The sequence below is a fragment of the Rattus norvegicus genome, chromosome X (genome assembly GCF_036323735.1).
Source record: "Rattus norvegicus strain BN/NHsdMcwi chromosome X, GRCr8, whole genome shotgun sequence".
Taxonomy (NCBI): Eukaryota; Metazoa; Chordata; class Mammalia; order Rodentia; family Muridae; genus Rattus; species Rattus norvegicus.
The window spans coordinates 24,395,410-24,414,920 of NC_086039.1; the positions used below are offsets into that span (position 1 = coordinate 24,395,410).

The following is a 19,511-nucleotide window of genomic DNA, read 5'->3' on the forward strand; positions in this document are numbered from 1 at the left end:
TTTTGACTATAGTTACTTATACACTCACACAAGTATCAGAACTCTTGAGCAGTGTTCAGGAATGGCTGATGGGAAGTGCTTTGTGTTTTAAGTATCGGGGGCACAGAGATGACAAATCAAGAGTAGTTGACCCACATTTTATTTCCAGCACCCCCACGACAACTAAAAACAACTGTAACTCCAGTGTCGGGCCCTATAATAACCTCTGCGGGCACCCACATAGAACAGTAGACGTACATGCAATTAAACCAATCATACAGATAACATTTTTAAAATATTTTTTTAAAAAGAACTTAGTATTGTTCAGTATATTTTCATGCTTTTACCTCTTACCTTGTTACTGGTTCCCTGCTTATGAATTTAGGTTATCTTCCCTTCTGCTTTCTGTGTTTCAAGTAGAGCCTAGTCAGCCATTTAATACCAAGTGGATATGATCAAATCTCATTTATCTTCTGGAAATGTTTATCCATTGGTAGTATGGCTCTTTTTTTTCTAGTTACAGAAACCTACATATTAGAGCAGGTTATTTTCCTACCTTAGCTGATAGACATTTCTTTAGTAAGTACCTGTGACGACTCTATGTCAGTAATAAAGGAAACATGTCTTAAATGTTATTCAGTTTGGAGTTTCAATTTTGAAAACATATTTTATTCTAAAGAACAGTAGGTCAATTCTGAAGCTCATTCTGCATGTTAAGACTTCTAGGTTTGGGGCTGGGGATTTAGCTCAGTGGTAGAGCGCTTACCTAGGAAGCACAAGGCCCTGGGTTCGGTCCCCAGCTCCGAAAAAAAAAAAAAAAAGACTTCTAGGTTTGTGTGATGTCTGTTACCTGTTTTAGTCCTTGCTTCTCTATCAAGGTGGAGATTTGGCATGTTCGTTTAAATTCTTAAACTTTAAATGGTAGATGCACTTGTTGAACAAAATTTCAAAAAGGTAAACAATAATAGTGTCATGTTTTCTTTCAAGGGTATGTTGTAATGGACAGGGTGCTGTTATATTTAATATGTCATTAGTTTTATAGTTATATAAGAAGATGTGCTTTGAGAGTTTAGATTTTTTTTGGTTTGGTGTTTACTCATACAGGAAAACATGAAACATGTTCTAGAATGGTACAGAATGGAGTGTTCGGGGTAATTAAAAAAGTGTCCATAAAGAGGCTGGAAATAAGTTTTCACGAGAATGCCCTTTTCCATTCTTTAGCTGATGCCAAGATTTTAACCCTGATACTTATTCTCCATTGTTTATTAAAGTTATTTGCATTATTACTTAGTAGACTTAACCCACCACAAGAATAACTATAGTCAGAATTTGTGTATTAAAAGAATAACAGTTAATCTAGATTTTGAAAACAGATTTGGATCTCTAAACTCTAGCCTTCTGATTCTGCTTCCCACAAATGTCATCTGAACTATGGTCAAGGCAAGGGATTAAAGACACTATTGATGTCTTTAATTGCTGTCATAATGTGTTTGAGGAGTGTGTTGGAGACATCTATGTCTAAAATCAGTTTAAGCTTGATGTCTATTTCTTTTATACACAGAAATATCCACCCAGTGCAACCACACTACACTTTGAATTTTATGCAGATCCTGGAGCTGAGGTCAAAATAGAGAAGAGGGTGAGTCTGGTTATTTTGCTGCTGTTTATAGAATCTCTTAGTTTAAATAAGGGGATGTTTTGTTCGCTGCCCTATGAAGCTAGATATATACCTAGAACCTTTTCAGGACTAAATGTTAATCATATGCCTGCTTCTCATACTTTTTATTATTTATTTACATTCCAGCCAGTACCCCCCTTCCCAGTACCCCTTCCCACATTTTCATCCCATTCCTCCTCCCCCTTTCCTCTAAGAGGATGCTCTCTACCCGCAACCCTCACCATTAGAACCTGCTAAAAGATACAACTCCTTTTTTTGGGCACTACCATATTTTGTTCATAGTCTCTGTTTGGAATGCCATCCTAATAGTCTTACATAGTTGGGTTTCAATTTCTGTATTTATCCCAGTCTGTTAAACAGATCTGTATTTTGCGTATAAAATCTTGATGTTTCAAATTCCTGGATGATGGGCTAAGACTTGATTTGGTATGGAAATTCCCTAATGAATCAGATTTTTCTTCCACTTTCTTTTTTTTTTTTTTTTAAGATTTATTTATTATATATAAGTACACTGTAGCTGTCTTCGGACACACCAGAAGAGGGCATCAGACCCCATCATAGATGGTTGTGAGCCACCATGTGGTTGCTGGGATTTGAACTCAGGACCTCTGGAAGAGCAGTTAGTGCTCTTAGCCGCTGAGCCATCTCTCCAGCCCTTTCTTCCACTTTCATTATTAAGATTTTTTTCTAGATTAAAATTGTCTTCAAAGCATGAGAAGCTATTCTCAGGTATTCAGTCTTTGGTATGAATACTGAGATTGTAGAGGTTGTTAGACAAGGGTTAAAAAGGATCACAAAATATGAAACTTGCCTGGCTAACAGAATTATAGTTAATACTAGCAGTTTGAAAGAAGCAATCTTGTGACTATTATGTGGAAAATGGATGCTTTGGTTGACTTATGAAATTACCTTGATATTTCAAGCAGTTGGCTTAGACCTAGGATGACATTTTGTTCTCAGTGGTTCTTACAAGCTACTTAGTGTTCCCCTAATGATTATTTCAATTTTTTAATTTCAGACAACTAGTAATACACTACATTATATTCACATAGAACAACTTGACAAGGTAAGAGAATTCTTTGACAACTGGTTAGTTAATTTTTTGTTTGTAGCTTTGTTCCTAACTAAATTTTTTGTAATACAGATTTCAGAAAGTCCTTCTGAAATAATGGAATCTCTTACCAAAATGTACAGCATTCCTAAGGATAAACAGGTAAAATACATCTGAAAAGTACTTTGCATATGGTGGTTTTCCAAATATATTAATGATATATGTTGGACAAACAGAAGCCATAGCAAAATTTATATATATTTGGAGTCCAACCATAGCAGACTAACTATCTAGATGTTTGTTTCCTCTTCTCAAGGAGAAAAATAGCTTCTAGCATGTTATGATAGATTGGAAACATAAATTTGTAAGCTGATTCAAAATGAGTATCTAGTAATGGTGATAGCTTTCTCAACATTTTAGATACATTTAGGATAATTTAATTGTGTTAGCTTGTTCTGTTCTTTTTGGCAATGGTCAAATAATTTATTGAAATTTTGAAGTCTTATTTTTTTGTCTATCAATGTGTAGTGACAGTGTTTGAAATATTAGGATGTTTTGTCACTCTAGTTCTGTCAGATAACACAATAGGTAATACTAGTTCGGTATGTACCCAAGCAACAAAACCATTTTAACCAAGAAGCCTAAAAGGTAACCACTCAATAAAAACCTACCCTTTGTAATGATTTGTAATGACAAAAAGATTTACATTGTCTCTGCAGATGCTGTTATTTACTCATATACGACTGGCCCATGGCTTTTCTAATCACAGGAAGCGATTACAAGCTGTTCAGGCCAGACTGCATGCAATATCTATATTAGGTAAGAATCTATCTTTATTTTTATGACGCCTTATTATGGCAACCTAAATTATAAAAGTATTTACATATCCCAGTGATTACTGTAATTATTCATCATTCTTGAGCTCTTTTATGTACTAGAAAAAAATAAATCTTTTATTGTCATGTCACTTAGGCTTGGTTGTCAACATCTTACTGGTCCCTATTCTTGATAGTTTCTTGTCCAGTTCTCCCATCCTATCAGGTATAATTTTGAGGTCTGAAAATAATTAAGTAGTTAATACTCTATAAGAGAATAAAAAACACAGATGTTTTTGTTCTTAATTATGTACAATTCTATTGGTCCATTTTCATGTAAGCATATAATGTAATTTGAATGTGTAATTCCCATTATAGCTCATTTCTCTCCTCTTAGGCCAATTTTACTACATTTGTTCCCCAGACAGTTTCATTTTTATTATTTCATTAGCACATAACTAATTGTATGTATGTAAAGCCTAGGACATACAAATGAGAGAAAACATGTTAGTTGTCCATTTTGCATTGAGTTGCATCTATTTTTCTACAAATGACATAACTCCATCTTTATGTAGAAATCACATGCTTTTAAGGCTCTCACCCTGGTTCTGAGGATTGTATGCCTACATATTGTATTCCCTCAGGCAACTTCAAGTACTATATATTGGTACAGTATTTATAAGCTATTCTAAAGAAAATCCTGGAGAACAGCCCGTCACATGCTAGTCACATTAAAAGGCATGAAAGGACAGTATGACTATTACTACCTACTTTCATTTAGTTTCTGATTATCAATTCTTAGAGCTGCACATCTTGTTATGAAATCTTTCATATTTATGTCCATACCTAGTACAATTTCTGCCATTTTAATGGTTATCCAGAAAGTGTTTATTAAAGGTAATGAGCGTACTCCCATCAGCCTTTTTTTTTTACTTCAAAATGTACTCCAGTATAATTCACCAAAAAGTAGATTACATGCATTTTCTTGAGATAGAGTCTTACTATGTGGCTCTGTCTGTCTTAGAGCTCCTGGTATTGGCCAGGCTATCCTTGAACTCAGAAGTTTACCTGCCTATTCATCCCAAGTCTTGGGATTAAAGATAATGCACTAGGAGGCCTTTCTAGATTATGCACATTCTTAACTTTTTTTTATTATTATTAACTTGAGTATTTCTTATATACATTTCAAGTGTTATTCCCTTTCCCGGTTTCCGGGCAAACATCCCCCTCCCCCCCCTCCCCTTCCTTATGGGTGTTCCCCTCCCACCCTCCCCCCATTGCCGCCCTCCCCCCAACAGTCTAGTTCACTGGGGGTTCAGTCTTAGCAGGACCCAGGGCTTCCCCTTCCACTGGTGCTCTTACTAGGATATTCATTGCTACCTATGAGGTCAGAGTCCAGGGTCAGTCCATGTATAGTCTTTAGGTAGTGGCTTAGTCCCTGGAAGCTCTGGTTGCTTGGTATTGTTGTACATATGGGGTCTCGAGCCCCTTCAAGCTCTTCCAGTTCTTTCTCTGATTCCTTCAACGGGGGTCCTATTCTCAGTTCAGTGGTTTGCTGCTGGCATTCGCCTCTGTATTTGCTGTATTCTGGCTGTGTCTCTCAGGAGCGATCTACATCCGGCTCCTGTCGGCCTGCACTTCTTTGCTTCATCCATCTTGTCTATATGTATGGGCCACATGTGGGGCAGGCTCTGAATGGGTGTTCCTTCAATCTCTGTTTTAATCTTTGCCTCTCTATTCCCTGCCAAGGGTATTCTTGTTCCCCTTTTAAAGAAGGAGTGAAGCATTCACATTTTGATCATCCTTCTTGAGTTTCATTTGTTCTAGGCATCTAGGGTAATTCAAGCATTTGGGCTAATAGCCACTTATCAATGAGTGCATACCATGTATGTCTTTCTGTGATTGGGTTAGCTCACTCAGGATGATATTTTCCAGTTCCAACCATTTGCCTATGAATTTCATAAAGTCATTGTTTTTGATAGCTGAGTAATATTCCATTGTGTAGATGTACCACATTTTCTGTATCCATTCCTCTGTTGAAGGGCATCTGGGTTCTTTCCAGCTTCTGGCTATTATAAATAAGGCTGCGATGAACATAGTGGAGCACGTGTCTTTTTTATATGTTGGGGCATCTTTTGGGTATATGCCCAAGAGAGGTATAGCTGGATCCTCAGGCAGTTCAATGTCCAATTTTCTGAGGAACCTCCAGACTGATTTCCAGAATGGTTGTACCAGTCTGCAATCCCACCAACAATGGAGGAGTGTTCCTCTTTCTCCACATCCTCGCCAGCATCTGCTGTCACCTGAGTTTTTGATCTTAGCCATTCTCACTGGTGTGAGGTGAAATCTCAGGGTTGTTTTGATTTGCATTTCCCTTATGACTAAAGATGTTGAACATTTCTTTAGGTGTTTCTCAGCCATTCGGCATTCCTCAGCTGTGAATTCTTTGTTTAGCTCTGATCCCCATTTTTTAATAGGGTTATTTGTCTCCCTGCGGTCTAACTTCTTGAGTTCTTTGTATATTTTGGATATAAGGCCTCTATCTGTTGTAGGACTGGTAAAGATCTTTTCCCAATCTGTTGGTTGCCGTTTTGTCCTAACCACAGTGTCCTTTGCCTTACAGAAGCTTTGCAGTTTTATGAGATCCCATTTGTCGATTCTTGATCTTAGAGCGTAAGCCATTGGTGTTTTGTTCAGGAAATTTTTTCCAGTGCCCATGTGTTCCAGATGCTTCCCTAGTTTTTCTTCTATTAATTTGAGTGTATCTGGTTTGATGTGGAGGTCCTTGATCCACTTGGACTTAAGCTTTGTACAAGGTGATAAGCATGGATCGATCTGCATCCTTCTACATGTTGACCTCCAGTTGAACCAGCACCATTTGCTGAAAATGCTATCTTTTTTCCATTGGATGGTTTTGGCTCCTTTGTCAAAAATCAAGTGACCATAGGTGACATTCTTAACTTTTAATAGTGCCACACACATTTGCCAGTCAGTGTACAGTAGTCCATAAATATTCTTTTATTTTGGCTCCTTCCTTTGTTTACACCACAAATCCTTTTTAAAACAAAGTCTATACCTATATCCTAAGGATAGTTATAGTACTATCAAGTAGTGATGTTTGGAAAATGAACTGTGCTTTCTTTTTCTACAAAACTCCTCCCAAATTCTTCAAGGATACTGATAATTTTAGTAGAGAAGTAGGTGGGTATCCAGATCTTACCACAGTCTCATAACATAGTGATTTTATCCTTTTGTCCTGATTGGAAGGTGTGTTATCCAGTGGTGGCTTAGTAACTGCATTTCTGCCAAAGTCTTTGCTTCTCTTTTGCAGTCTATTCTAATGCCTTGCAAGAGTCAGCAAACAGTATCTTGTATAATGGGTTGATAGAGGAGTTGGTTGATGTCCTTCAAATAACAGATAAGCAGCTTATGGTAAGTGTCTATTAATGTCCACATATCAAGTTTTATATGCATCTGCCTTCTGTTTTTTTTAAGGCCCAAAAATTCTTATGCAAGAAACTTGAACCCTTTGCTTTTTTTCCTCTGTGAATTAGACTGTGGAATTACTGAATACCAGATATGCAGTGCTATTCTCTACTGCCCTCAATCTCCTCATACAGTATTAGTAAAATTAGTGAAAATCTGATTTTAAGGTATTAGCACCTTAGTTTGGGTATCCATTTGTTTTTGACAGTGTTTACTTTGTCCTCATAGGAAATTAAAGCTGCTTCTTTACGAACATTAACATCAATTGTTCATTTGGAGAGAACTCCCAAGCTCAGCAGTATTATTGACTGTACTGGAACTGCCTCCTACCATGGTTTTTTGCCTGTACTTGTGCGGAACTGTATTCAGGCCATGATTGGTAGGTTTGGGTAGTAATTATTTACCAAGGAACAAGAGGATCTCGACCTTTTCATTGTTTTACAATGTGCTAGCTTCATTACTGAAAATCCTGAGCTTATTCTTTCTATCCCTTTCACAACTTCTTTTCTAGATCCTTCCATGGACCCATACCCCCACCAGTTTGCCACAGCTCTTTTCTCCTTTTTGTACCATCTGGCCAGCTATGATGCTGGTGGCGAAGCCTTGGTCTCTTGTGGAATGATGGAAGCCTTACTAAAGGTACTCTGCTTTTCCTTTCTAATTGTGTGAGAATCAACTAAGAGAGGACAGATTTTTAATGACTTATGGGTGAGTAGATAGCACAGGAAGTTTATCTTAAAAGAGTTATAGTTTATGTCACATGTATCTGTGGTCAATATTAAGAATTTTTGTAAGCCAGCATAATTTGGTAGCCTGGAGACCCTGGGTCTACACAGTGCTATATACATAATAGTGTGACATAATGGTTGGTGTTTTGAGACCGTGGGTCTTCGTATTATTGGCTTTTAATAAAATGGATAGTTTTGTCTTATTTAATCATATTTATGAATTGTTCTGCATGTGGCCCCAGGAAGTTGAATCCAGTCCTTGAATTCATAGCATTATTATTTGATAAAACATTCAGCATATGTCCTTCTCTTCCCTCCAATTTTATACTGTGCTGTCTCATGGGGAATCCAATACTATATTTTTACAAAGGAATATAATTTATCTTTTTAATTTATTGTGCTTGCCTCTCCCTTGCAGGTCATAAAATTTCTTGGTGATGAGCAGGACCAGATAACATTTGTAACCAGAGCTGTCAGAGTGGTTGACCTGATCACCAACCTGGACATGGCAGCTTTTCAGTCTCATAGTGGTCTTTCTATCTTCATCTATAGACTTGAGGTATTATTTTCTTAAGAATCACTTTGCATAGATTTCCTTGAATTCCACTGAGTGCTGAGTCTAGGAGTTTTCCCAACTACCATTTTTTTTACCTCTCTTATGTTTCTAGCGAGTTTACAATCTGCTTGATATTCTTTAGTTAGAATTTTTAATCCCTAAAATGTATAGGATTTTCTTAACGTTTTTCCCTTGATTGTAGCACGAAGTAGATTTGTGTCGTAAAGAATGCCCTTTTGTGATCAAGCCAAAGATCCAGAGACCTAGTACCACTCAAGAAGGAGAAGAAATGGAAACTGATATGGATGGTAATTAACAAGTTATTAAGCCAATATTTCCGTGTATGTGATTTTCTATTATGCTACCCAAATCTTAATTCTTACTCATATACTAAAAGGCACACAAGTTTCATGTACATAATTTAACAATTTTTTTTATATAGATGTATGAATTGTTTGGTATAGAACTAGGAGGTAAAGCAGTAGAGCTAGAGTAGACCATTAAAGTCACTCTGGACATGTTTTAGTTCATTATCTTATTTACACTATTAAAACATAATAAGCTCTGTGCAGTCAAAATAGTGTCTTTGCTACGGCAGTACCTTACATCTTGACTGCTTAATATATGCTTGATAAATTACAATGGAGACTATAAACTCATAAATGGGACTTTGGAAAACTATCTTGGATCGGAGACGTCAAGTGGTTATTGTTTAGGGATCTTTGAAGTGATAAAATTAAAAATACAAAACCAGATCTTTTTAGTTTTCAGCTGTGTTGTGTGTATGTTTTTTAACATTTGAATCCCTCTAATATATACTTCATAATAGTATAGAAAAACATCCCCCCAACAGCTTTCTTAGAATTTGCAGTAGTCTTGTCTTAATGACATAAATTATTATGACATCTATTTTATGTTTATGATATAGGTAATAAATATAATGCATTGTTTGTTAACATTAGTAGAATACTGTTCCTTTTTCTGACTTTGTTTTTGGGCATGTTTATCTGTGCATGTTATAGTCCCCAGAAATCCTTTTTCTCAGTTTGTTTATGTTTCATTGGGAACAAGCTGACATTTAAGTTAACAGGTGAGATCCCAAGTATTGAGCAAAATATGTTGTCTATTAACTGCTGATAAATAATAGTTTGCCTATCCATTATAATTACCAATTATCAGAATTTAATAAGCAGAACGATAAGTGCTTAGTAGATTCTGACGCCATTTGAAATGCTTGATTCAGTAAATTTGCAACTAGAGAATAGGAAACAAGTATTTAAAATTAAGTGATTGTATTATAGTCCTCAAGAAATTAGATACTCAGTACAAAGTTGCACAGTTCTTTGTGCTTCTTGTATAAGTAGGTACATGCATGAAAATAACTTAAAAATGCTTCATTTATGAAACTTAGTAGGATCCTCTTTAGTGTTTTCACAACCTAAACATAGTATTTGCTTTTACAAATTTAAGATTCTCTTTTAAGGATATAAAGGAAATGTTAATGGTCAGTCTTAAAACCCTCTGACATTGTGGTTTATTCAAGCGTTATGTCCTTTTCATTGTTCACATTTACATGTATATAGTTTTTAGAACAGAAAGACGAGAGCATAAACATTCTACTTGTACTGTTCAATCTATGTATCATAAACATCCTTGCCTACGAACACCAGTACTTTTATATTTGTTAATTAACCTCTGTTAATAGTCTCTACTTACTATCTCCCTCTTAGCAGTAACATACAAAGTTGCATGTTTTACATCTCAGTGGAAGTTTTCTCAGAAATCTTTCTTTTCTTAGTACCTTTTATTCTAATTAGTTTATCATAACTTGTACTTTAGTTGCAGATGTAACTATGGAAAGCAGTCCAGGCTCGTCCATATCTATGGAGCACCGGCTGGATGTTGAATTAAGGGCATCAAGTTCCAACAGCAGCACTAGCATCTCTGGCCCTGGCCCGGGTCCTGGCCCTGGTCCTGGCCCTGGCCCTGGTCCTGGCCCTGGACCCGGCCCTGGCCCTGGCCTTGGCCCTAGCCTTGGCCCTGGCCCTGGCCCTGGACCCCGCCCTGGTGCGTAGACACATAGATACACAGTCTTTTACAGTAACTGACTTAGACTAGTGAAGAGGAGAACATTACACGGCAGTTAATGGTACATTCGAGGTTATCTTATGAGAACATGTCTTGCAACATTTGCGGTCTTCTCACAGTCCACACATTATAGAAAGAGACATAACGCAGTGAAGTTCAAAGTTGAATCTTTTTAATCTTACAGTATTTCTGTCTTTTTCTTTTTGTTTCCTTCCTTTCTTTTTCTTCTCTCTCTTTTAACTCTCTGTTTTAATATTGGCCTTATGCTATCTTTGGTGATTTAATTTCAGCTTTCAGAATATTCTATTGTCCAGAGATCTCACTTTAAATGTCTGCTGTTTTTTTCTTTAGTGTTTATAAATGGATCTCTTAGTACATGCCTTGTGTGCCTATTCATTGTGATTTAATGGTGAACACAATATGATAATCTTTCCTTTCTATCATGCCAGGAGTTCAGTGTATTCCACAACGAGCAGCACTTCTCAAGTCCATGTTGAATTTCCTCAAGAAGGCCATTCAAGACCCTGCTTTTTCAGATGGCATACGACATGGTATTTTGATTCAATATACTTTCCTAACGCATACTTAGTAAACTGATAGCTTTTTTTTTAACTTAATATGTTTCTTAGACATGAGGATCACTTATACAAGCTGCCTTTCCTACTTCTCCCAGCTTTGGACTCTGATCTCTTCTATCTTACTAACACTTCTCAAACTCTCCATGTCTTTTCCCATGTCTGTTCTTATTTTGACTCACTATTAACAATTACTGCATGAATAAAATTAAGTAAGGGGGATTATCAAACAGAGGTCCTAGACTGTATCAATACAGGTTTACATGTATTAATGCTACATTGTAACATTTTGCTACCCATCACCCTTGATCTTCATGCCTCTCCCAGATTGATCATATAATATAGTCTTTGTACATATTTCTTTTAGTGATGGATGGTTCTTTACCTACCTCTCTGAAACACATCATCAGCAATGCAGAATACTATGGCCCATCACTCTTCCTCCTAGGTGAGTAGAATTTGAAGTTTGGTCTAGGTTGAATGTTCTGACACATACTTACTACTTCAAGATAAAAGGCCGGCAGTTCCCTGGAGTTCAGTGCCAGCCTCTTTTCTGGCTGGCTGGCTCTGGCTGGCTGGCTCAGGATTAAATCAATGTCCTAAACAACTATGACAAACTCAGGCAGGAGTGGGAAGGCAGAGTTGGGTAGGAATTCGGCTTCAAAAAAAAAAAAAAAAAAAGCTTTAAAGCCCCCCTCCACCGTCTTTCCGTCTGTCTGTCTCTCTTTCTCTGCGTATGTGTGTGTAGAGCTTTAAAACTTCTTAAAAACTGAGGGAGGTTGCTTAATGCTAGAATACTTGACTTCCTTGTACATCCCATTTCCTACTCCAGCATCACAAAAGCAAGAATGAAGCATATGCATAGGTGGTAGTTATTTTATTTGGTTGGTTGGTTTTTTGAAGGGAAATGGGTTAGAGTGGTGATGTAGGGTTCATGGGATAGCACATGCTAGCCAAGTGTGTACTACCACTGAGATGGGCCTTCAGTCATCTTTTTCCTTAATATAATGAGATCTCAGTATATTACCCAGATTAGTCTTGAATTCATTCACACCCAAGCTGGATTTTAACTTTAAATTCTCTTGTCTCCATCCCCTGAGAAGCTAGGATTTCATTCCTGTGCTACCAAGCTTGTCCTTTAGAAAAAGATTACAGAGACTAGATGTACTTCAATTTAGACCATTCAGTATTGATGAGAAAACTTTTGGGAAACAGGAAGCATCTAAGACTAGCTCATTGAATAAATTCAAATATGGTTTTATAATTCTAGTCTAGTGTTCTTATAAATGAATTTCAGAAAGTCCAAACTAAGTCAACTCAGTGTAATTGTAGCAATTGTGTGGCTCCCTGGTTACAATAGTGTTTGATGGCCAGGAAAAGTCAATATGGATGTTTGATCGTTTGGAACATTTAGTAATATAATTTACTGTTTGGGCTTGTTTGTTATTTACTGAAATGTTTACCTTTTGTTTACCCATATGCAGTAAAAAGTCCCTTTGAGATACAAACTACCTTAAGCCAACATAGAGGTTAGTTAATGTTCGACAACCAGCCATCACAGAAACTTATTATTTTGTTAATTATTAAGGGCTTCTGGTTTGTTGCAGAAACCAGAACATGGTCTGAGTAGCCTCAATGAGTTAAGGCCTTGTTAATGAACCAAAATATGTTTGCGTTTACTCCCTAGATGGCAATAGGACCCAATGGTTCCTTTTTTAGTGAAACTTCACGAAACAGTAGTAGTTGGTTCTTTGATATTCCAGTTACTAAATGTTAATATGAATACCTATCGGTTCTTGTAAAGGAGTTGGAGTTGTGACAAAGGTAAAACAGCCTAAGGTAGTTCCTAAGAGTTCCAACTGGAAAAATTTGTATCAGATCAGACAGACAAGAATACAGTTGAAGTAGGCTTAACAGAGGACATTGCATATGCTTTTAGTTATTTGGGAGTAACAAGATTCATGAATGGCAAGGTCACTGTGACCTGAAGTAACCACTGAAACTCAGCATATAAAGAATTTGACATGTCTTATCCTGTGCCCAACCCTAGGTTGTTGGGCTTCACTTTTGAGTTGGTCTTTTTGTTTAAGATTTATTCATTTCATCTATGTGAGTGTACTGTCACTGTCTTTAGACACACCAGAAGAGGGCATTAGACCCCATTAGAGATGGTTGTGAGCCACTATCTCTGGTTGCTGGGAATTGAACTCAGGTCTTCTAGATGGGCAGTCAGTGCTTTTAACTGCTGAGCCATTTGTGACACTGAGCCACTTTTTATGACAGGGTTTTTGTTTGTAGCCTTGGCTGTCCTCAGACTTACTCTGTAGACCAGGTTGGCCCTAAAATCAAGATACCTGTCTTTCTCTGCCTCTTGAGTCCTGGAATTAATGTCATGTGCCACCAGCAACTTGCCTTGATCTTCACATTTATGTTTATTGTATCTTCATTAGTCTCTCTGGCTTAAGCTTTCCTCTCCTGCCTTATAAACGCCTTAAATTATTGTCTCTAGCCTGTCTAATACCAGTGTCATCATGATTAGTAGCCTGTTTAACTTGAAGAGATTAATAATTAGTCAGACAAAATTCTGTAAGCATTTGCCTATGAGTATCACTGCTGAGGTTTGCATTCTGCTGTATTATGTAGATTTTGTCAAGTAAAAGAAAGTAGATATGAGTAGTGATTATGGAATAGCAGTGCATGCAATGGCTATCATCAGGAAACAAAGCTGATGGGACTCTAGTGTTTTAATGAGTAAAATTAATATTTTGTACATTCTTGGTTGTACATCATGAAAGCTACAGTTGTACTGGGTTGATAATCTTCTGCTACTCCCCAAACCATGATGTAAGTTTCTACTTTTGAAACGCAACAAAAGTTATGGAAGGGTCAATATCCTTATGTTCACAAAAAGTTGAGAACTTATTTATGTGTTCAGGTTGGTTCTTAACTTTAAAGATGCATGCTAGGTATTCTACCAACTGAGCTATATTCCCAGAACCTAGAATAATTTCTTAACAAAATATGGTCAAACAAGTAAAGGTCACAGACTACATGAATCAAAAGGAATCTACAAAGAGTAGCAATTTATTAGTAGAATCCTTTTTGCAGGTCATGATTCAAATGATATGTAATCATGCTACCCAAAGTAAAAATATTTCACAGTAATTGCTGAAGAAAGGGCTTTGCTACCATCCTTTATCTTACAGGGATACCTCTCCTTCAGTATTTCTAGAGTAAGGTGGATTAAGAAATATCAAACGTCTTATTACTATAAACTAACTTTATTTTTGGAAGAACTATTTTTGGGTGTGACCAAGCAGATCCCTGTTTTCATGAAGTGAAACTTCCAGTTAGCATACCTCCAAGCACATCATATTAAGAACATATTTGAGGTTAGACTTTCCTTGAGGCATACAGTCATCTAGGCAGGTGAAGATCCTAATTTTCAGTGCATACCATTGTTTTCACTAATCCAGATTTTAGTACACCATGGATTGCTCCACATCAAAAGGGTGATGGTCTGTTTAGGTCTTTAGATCTATTGCTATAAAAATTTTTCATTTGTAGTCAGAAAGGGAGTAAAGAGCAGAAGTCACATTTTATGAGGATGTTATGCCACTTAAAGGTTATGAGTTCCTGGTACCTGAGGCATTGAGCAAGCCATTGTCCATTTTGCTATTTAGGTAGATGTTGTTTAACTGACTATTATGTCTGTATTAATCCTTCTGCCTGGATAAGACTCCCAGGGTGCAGTAACTTCTTTTAAGGCCATGCCTAGACATATTATATGCTCTGATCTGTCAGTGTCTTTGGGAACCTTAAAAAAGACTTAATGTTTTCTGAATGTTATGAATAGGTTAGTAGCATGGTAAAAAAGCACAGTTTTTATTTAAAAAAATAAAGGCTTGTTAGTGTTGGTTGATATCCCTGGGAGGCTTGCTTTTTTCTGAAGGGAAATAGAGGAGGAGTGGATCTAGGGTAGAAGGGATGTGGGAAAGGGATTGAAAGGAGTTTAGGGAGGGAGATGTGATGTGTGAGAGAAGAATAAATAAAAAGAAATGGTCACATATATAATAAAATTCTTCATATTTATTGAACTATTGGTATTCTGCTGGAAAATTATCTTCATAATAAGCACATGTTTTAAGTTTTTATTTGCTTTTAATACCTATGAAGAGTCTCAGTTTTCCTTATTTGTTTTTACCTTTTTTTTTTAAAGCTACTGAAGTGGTGACTGTGTTTGTATTTCAAGAGCCGTCACTGCTGTCCTCACTCCAGGACAATGGACTGACAGATGTCATGCTGCATGCACTGCTTATCAAAGATGTGAGTTCCTTCTACCACTCAACTATTCTCTTTTTCCTCAGATAATATGTGCCACATGTTTTAGAAGCAAGTTTGAAAGAAGTTAATTGTGGGGGAAAAACATTACCTCTTGTATGTATCATTGAATCCATTTGGTTCCTGTTTAACAAAATCTCTATTCCTCAGTGTACCTCTAGCTATATTTTCTTTGCATATGTATTTGACCTTTTGAGTTGCATTCAAATCCTCTTTTTCTTCTCTAGGTTCCTGCTACAAGGGAAGTCCTTGGTTCCCTCCCAAATGTATTCAGTGCACTTTGCTTGAATGCCCGAGGTCTTCAGTCTTTTGTACAATGTCAACCATTTGAACGTCTCTTCAAAGTTCTTCTGTCTCCTGATTACCTCCCAGCCATGCGGAGGAGGAGAAGTTCTGATCCCCTTGGTGAGTTGCTACTATTCATTTTATAATAGAGATTTGGTTTTAGCAAGGAAAGTGTTCCTTGACTGCACATCGTTTCTCTGGCTAGGTATGTTCAGCTTAACGGGAATTATCACCATGTATTCTATTATTACAGGTAGGAAGGAATACTTCATGCTTAGCCTCTTTCTTCATAGTATTTCCATGCTTCTGAATAGTTCACTGTCCTGATGTTGGTAAGAAACAGGTATAGGGACCAGTAGTTTATCTTTTAAGTCTACCATCTAGTCTACAAAAGTAAGAAATTAGTGTGATGTTGTGAACAGATTTCTCATTGTCTTCTCTAAAGCAGTTACAAATAAGTAGATTTTCTTCTCCATGTATTTTGAGTGTAGATTGGTGAGTCACAAGAAAGAAATACTGTAGTTTGCAAAAGTGTCGTTTTTTTACTTTGGAGGCTGAGTCTGGCCATTTGAATTCAGCCTGGGCAATATTATGAGGGGACAACACAACAGCCTTCAACCCATATCTCTCATGCACATTTCACTGTATTTCCATTCACCACTGCAGCATTCTAGTCCTGATTATGCTTCATGGAGACATCCTAAGGATTTCTTCCTTCTTTTCTACTCCTCTCTCTATAAGACTAACTTAGACTTTGGCATGGAATTTGCTAGAATGATCTCTTTCCTCTACTTGGTGTATTGAGACTTAATGTGAATTCATTCAAGAATTTGTGGTGGTAGAAAGTCACAAGAAGCAGCTCAGTTTCTTCTTTCCATCTTAAATTGGCACAAAGAATTTGGGGCTTAGTCTAATTTTTAGGTTTTGTTTTGTTTGTTTTTGTTTTTTTGGTTTTTTTTTTGTTGTTGTTTTGGTTTTTTTTTTGTTTTTTTTTTTTATTTTTTGCCTTAAGGGGATACTGCATCCAACCTGGGGAGTGCTGTTGACGAGCTCATGAGACATCAGCCCACCCTCAAAACAGATGCAACAACTGCCATCATCAAGGTAGGGATTGATAATGGTTATGACTTTGACCTTTTAGAAAGTGTCTTACCCTAATTTGTCTTTGCCTAATTTCTAAGCTTTGCTTTTTTGGAGTACTACTTTTCAAAAACAAAAGTTACAATCATTAGATAACATATGAGAAAGAAATTTATGTTGATTCCAGGGTTTTTATACTGAAAATCATTTTCTGAATTAATACAGTTCCTTTGTTTAGGTTTTATAAACCTGCCTTTATTGCTTTCTTATGAGATTAACAAATACACAAATGTTCAGCTTCTATTTATATGAGCATCCTAGCTAGGCTTTTTTTTAAGTTTTCCCCTTCCTCCATTCATTTTCCTCCATCACCAATGGATTATTGGAATCAATGTATGTTACTGGTGTGTGGTAAATTAGGACAGGGATGTGACTTTTGAGTGATTTTTAACTTTTTTATACAACTTTATTATGTTCCCTTGTTTTTAAAGCTGGTTTTAATGGCTATGTTTCAGCAGTGGTGTATATATTACTCATAGAAAACCCTCACAAAATGTTAGTTATTCCTTAATTATATATAAGTAATCATTTCCTCTCTTTTAGTTACTTGAAGAAATCTGTAATCTTGGAAGAGATCCAAAATACATTTGTCAGAAGCCATCTATTCAGAAAGCAGATGGTACTACTAGTGCTCCTCCTCCAAGGTCTAATCATGCTGCAGAAGAGGCTTCTAGTGAAGATGAGGAGGAAGAGGAAGTACAGGCCATGCAGAGCTTTAATTCTGCCCAGCAGAATGAAACCGAGCCTAATCAGCAGTAAGTGTTTATAGGTCAAATTCTCCTACCTTATAGTGTAGTGTAGAAAATTTAGTATCACAATATCATTACTTATAACCCCAATGGTGCCAGTGGCGCAAATCCTATAATTTGAGAGGCAGAGGCCGGCCAATCTTTGTGAGTTTGGAGGCCAGCCAGGGGCTACATAGAGAATTACTGGCTTGGAGGGACTAGGGTTTTTCAGGGTCTTTTTTGTGATCAGCAGGACGGAACTCCCAAGTCTTACTCAAGCAAAGCAACTGTAAATACCCTATCTCCTATGTCATTTCAGTCTATAAAAAGTAAAAAAACAACAAAACACACATGAGATCATTTTAAAGTTCTTTCTGGCCTTTTATGTCTTTTCATCCATTGTTCCTTCCTCTGTAGTAGTATAGTGCTCTGGTGTAGTAAACTGTTTTTTCTTAAAATTTTAGTTCATGATACTAAATCAGAATCCATCCAGTATTCCAAGTAAATATACTTTCCCCCTCTGATGTTTGATTCAAGTACAAAAGAAACAGTGTTTTATGTCCAAATTGGAACAATGTTTCTAGACATACATTCATACATGTAATAAATAATAACTGATATGTAAATTCTTTTGAAAAATGCACGAATGTTTTAGCTGTGACTATGAATAGTTTTGATCTGGTGTGCTAAACTGGGACATCGGAGGTAGGAACATAATCTGGTAGAGTATAAAGCCAGGAATAGTAGAAGTAAAAAGACTTAATTGGAACTCGAGCAGTGAACTTGGTGGTGTCAGTAATTTTGGAGGGGAGTTACTACTTACTGTCCATTTGCCTGACACAGAAAACGTAATCTTTTAGTACTATCTTCAATCTATATTAAATCCGTGTTTCTTAAAGAGGGAGACATTCTGAAAGAAATTACGACTTTTCTCCTCAATGCTGTATAAGTAAGTTTATTATAGTATTTCTTCCCAACCAACCTACCCTGATTGCCAGTAAACCTGCAGGGTTGAGTTGTTTTTCCTGTCTACAAATGAAAAAAGATTTGTTGATTGTTGGTGGTGGGGATTGGAAGTCAAATTGTATGATCTGCATATAACCTCTTTACTTGGATAGATGTCTTATGATTATTTTAGATCTAATGTACTGTGAATTCAAGCTGCTTTTCGCATAAATTAACATTTTCTGGAAAGCATTCATTTCTTCACACTGTATTACTTACTTGAGATACTTTATATCCCTATCTACATTTGTTCCCCATTCCAGATCATCTTCTAACTGGGAACACAAGCTTATATTCTCCCATATGCTGATTCTTTTCTTTATTAATTAATCTGTATAAATTGCTGTTTAATTGTGCCTATCTGTCTTTAATAGAATTACCAAAGAGTTTTAGATAAGTGCCTGTCACCTTTTTCTTAAGTGGATCCACAAATTCCTATTTCTTTGCTTCTATCCATCTTCCAATGTCATAGGTACATATCCAAATGCAATTTATATATGTTCAAATATTTCACAAAGTATACCATAGTTTTTATTTTCTGTTTTATCCATCCCAAAGTTGCGCCAGTGATCTCATTTCTATTGAGTATGAAATAATTTTGCATATTCTAGAATACCTTATAAGTAGAATGATAAAACAAAATGTGCACCTAATGTATGGTTTCTGCATTTGGTTTTAGTCACCATGTTTTGGGGATTCATCCATGTTAACACATCTCAATAGACTATTACTCAGTCTGTTCTACAACTATGGTTGCATTTATTTAGTTTTCTTGTTGATGTACTTGGGTTTTTGTTTTGCTGAGGCTAAGATGTACCCTTTTTCTTTTTAAAGTAATAATGGCTTATGGATGACACTGCAATAATAGTTTTTGTTGGAAATGTAGAATAATAACCCTTAGGCACTGTAAGTCTAGACTCTAGGTTTCTAGTTTACATTCAGAAACTATGGTCTTGCTATGCATGTAAGAGTAGCTTTGAATTTCTTATACACTGTCCTCAAACTTAGTCTTCCCTCTTCAGCCTTCTAAGTACTGAGTGTGTATTGGTACATCTA

The 19,511-nt window shown here is 36.5% G+C and overlaps 1 protein-coding gene across 44 annotated transcripts in view; it reads left to right on the plus strand.

Moving 5' to 3' along the window:
- Huwe1 (HECT, UBA and WWE domain containing E3 ubiquitin protein ligase 1) overlaps positions 1 to 19,511 on the plus strand; it is a 130,091-nt gene that overhangs the window by 44,702 nt on the left and 65,878 nt on the right. For 35 of the 44 annotated variants that reach the window (XM_063280199.1, XM_063280222.1, XM_063280208.1 and 32 more), the window contains 16 exons: positions 1,541 to 1,618; positions 2,676 to 2,723; positions 2,802 to 2,870; positions 3,428 to 3,527; positions 6,855 to 6,955; positions 7,238 to 7,388; positions 7,521 to 7,648; positions 8,156 to 8,296; positions 8,496 to 8,601; positions 10,133 to 10,360; positions 10,831 to 10,932; positions 11,324 to 11,404; positions 15,176 to 15,282; positions 15,525 to 15,702; positions 16,595 to 16,686; positions 17,266 to 17,477. In XM_063280199.1, coding sequence (XP_063136269.1) covers positions 1,541 to 1,618; positions 2,676 to 2,723; positions 2,802 to 2,870; positions 3,428 to 3,527; positions 6,855 to 6,955; positions 7,238 to 7,388; positions 7,521 to 7,648; positions 8,156 to 8,296; positions 8,496 to 8,601; positions 10,133 to 10,360; positions 10,831 to 10,932; positions 11,324 to 11,404; positions 15,176 to 15,282; positions 15,525 to 15,702; positions 16,595 to 16,686; positions 17,266 to 17,477 — 1,922 coding nt within the window. The remainder of the gene's footprint in view (positions 1 to 1,540; positions 1,619 to 2,675; positions 2,724 to 2,801; positions 2,871 to 3,427; positions 3,528 to 6,854; positions 6,956 to 7,237; positions 7,389 to 7,520; positions 7,649 to 8,155; positions 8,297 to 8,495; positions 8,602 to 10,132; positions 10,361 to 10,830; positions 10,933 to 11,323; positions 11,405 to 15,175; positions 15,283 to 15,524; positions 15,703 to 16,594; positions 16,687 to 17,265; positions 17,478 to 19,511) is intronic. The other 9 variants (XM_063280233.1, XM_063280232.1, NM_001408927.1 and 6 more) reach the window with 1 other exon arrangement.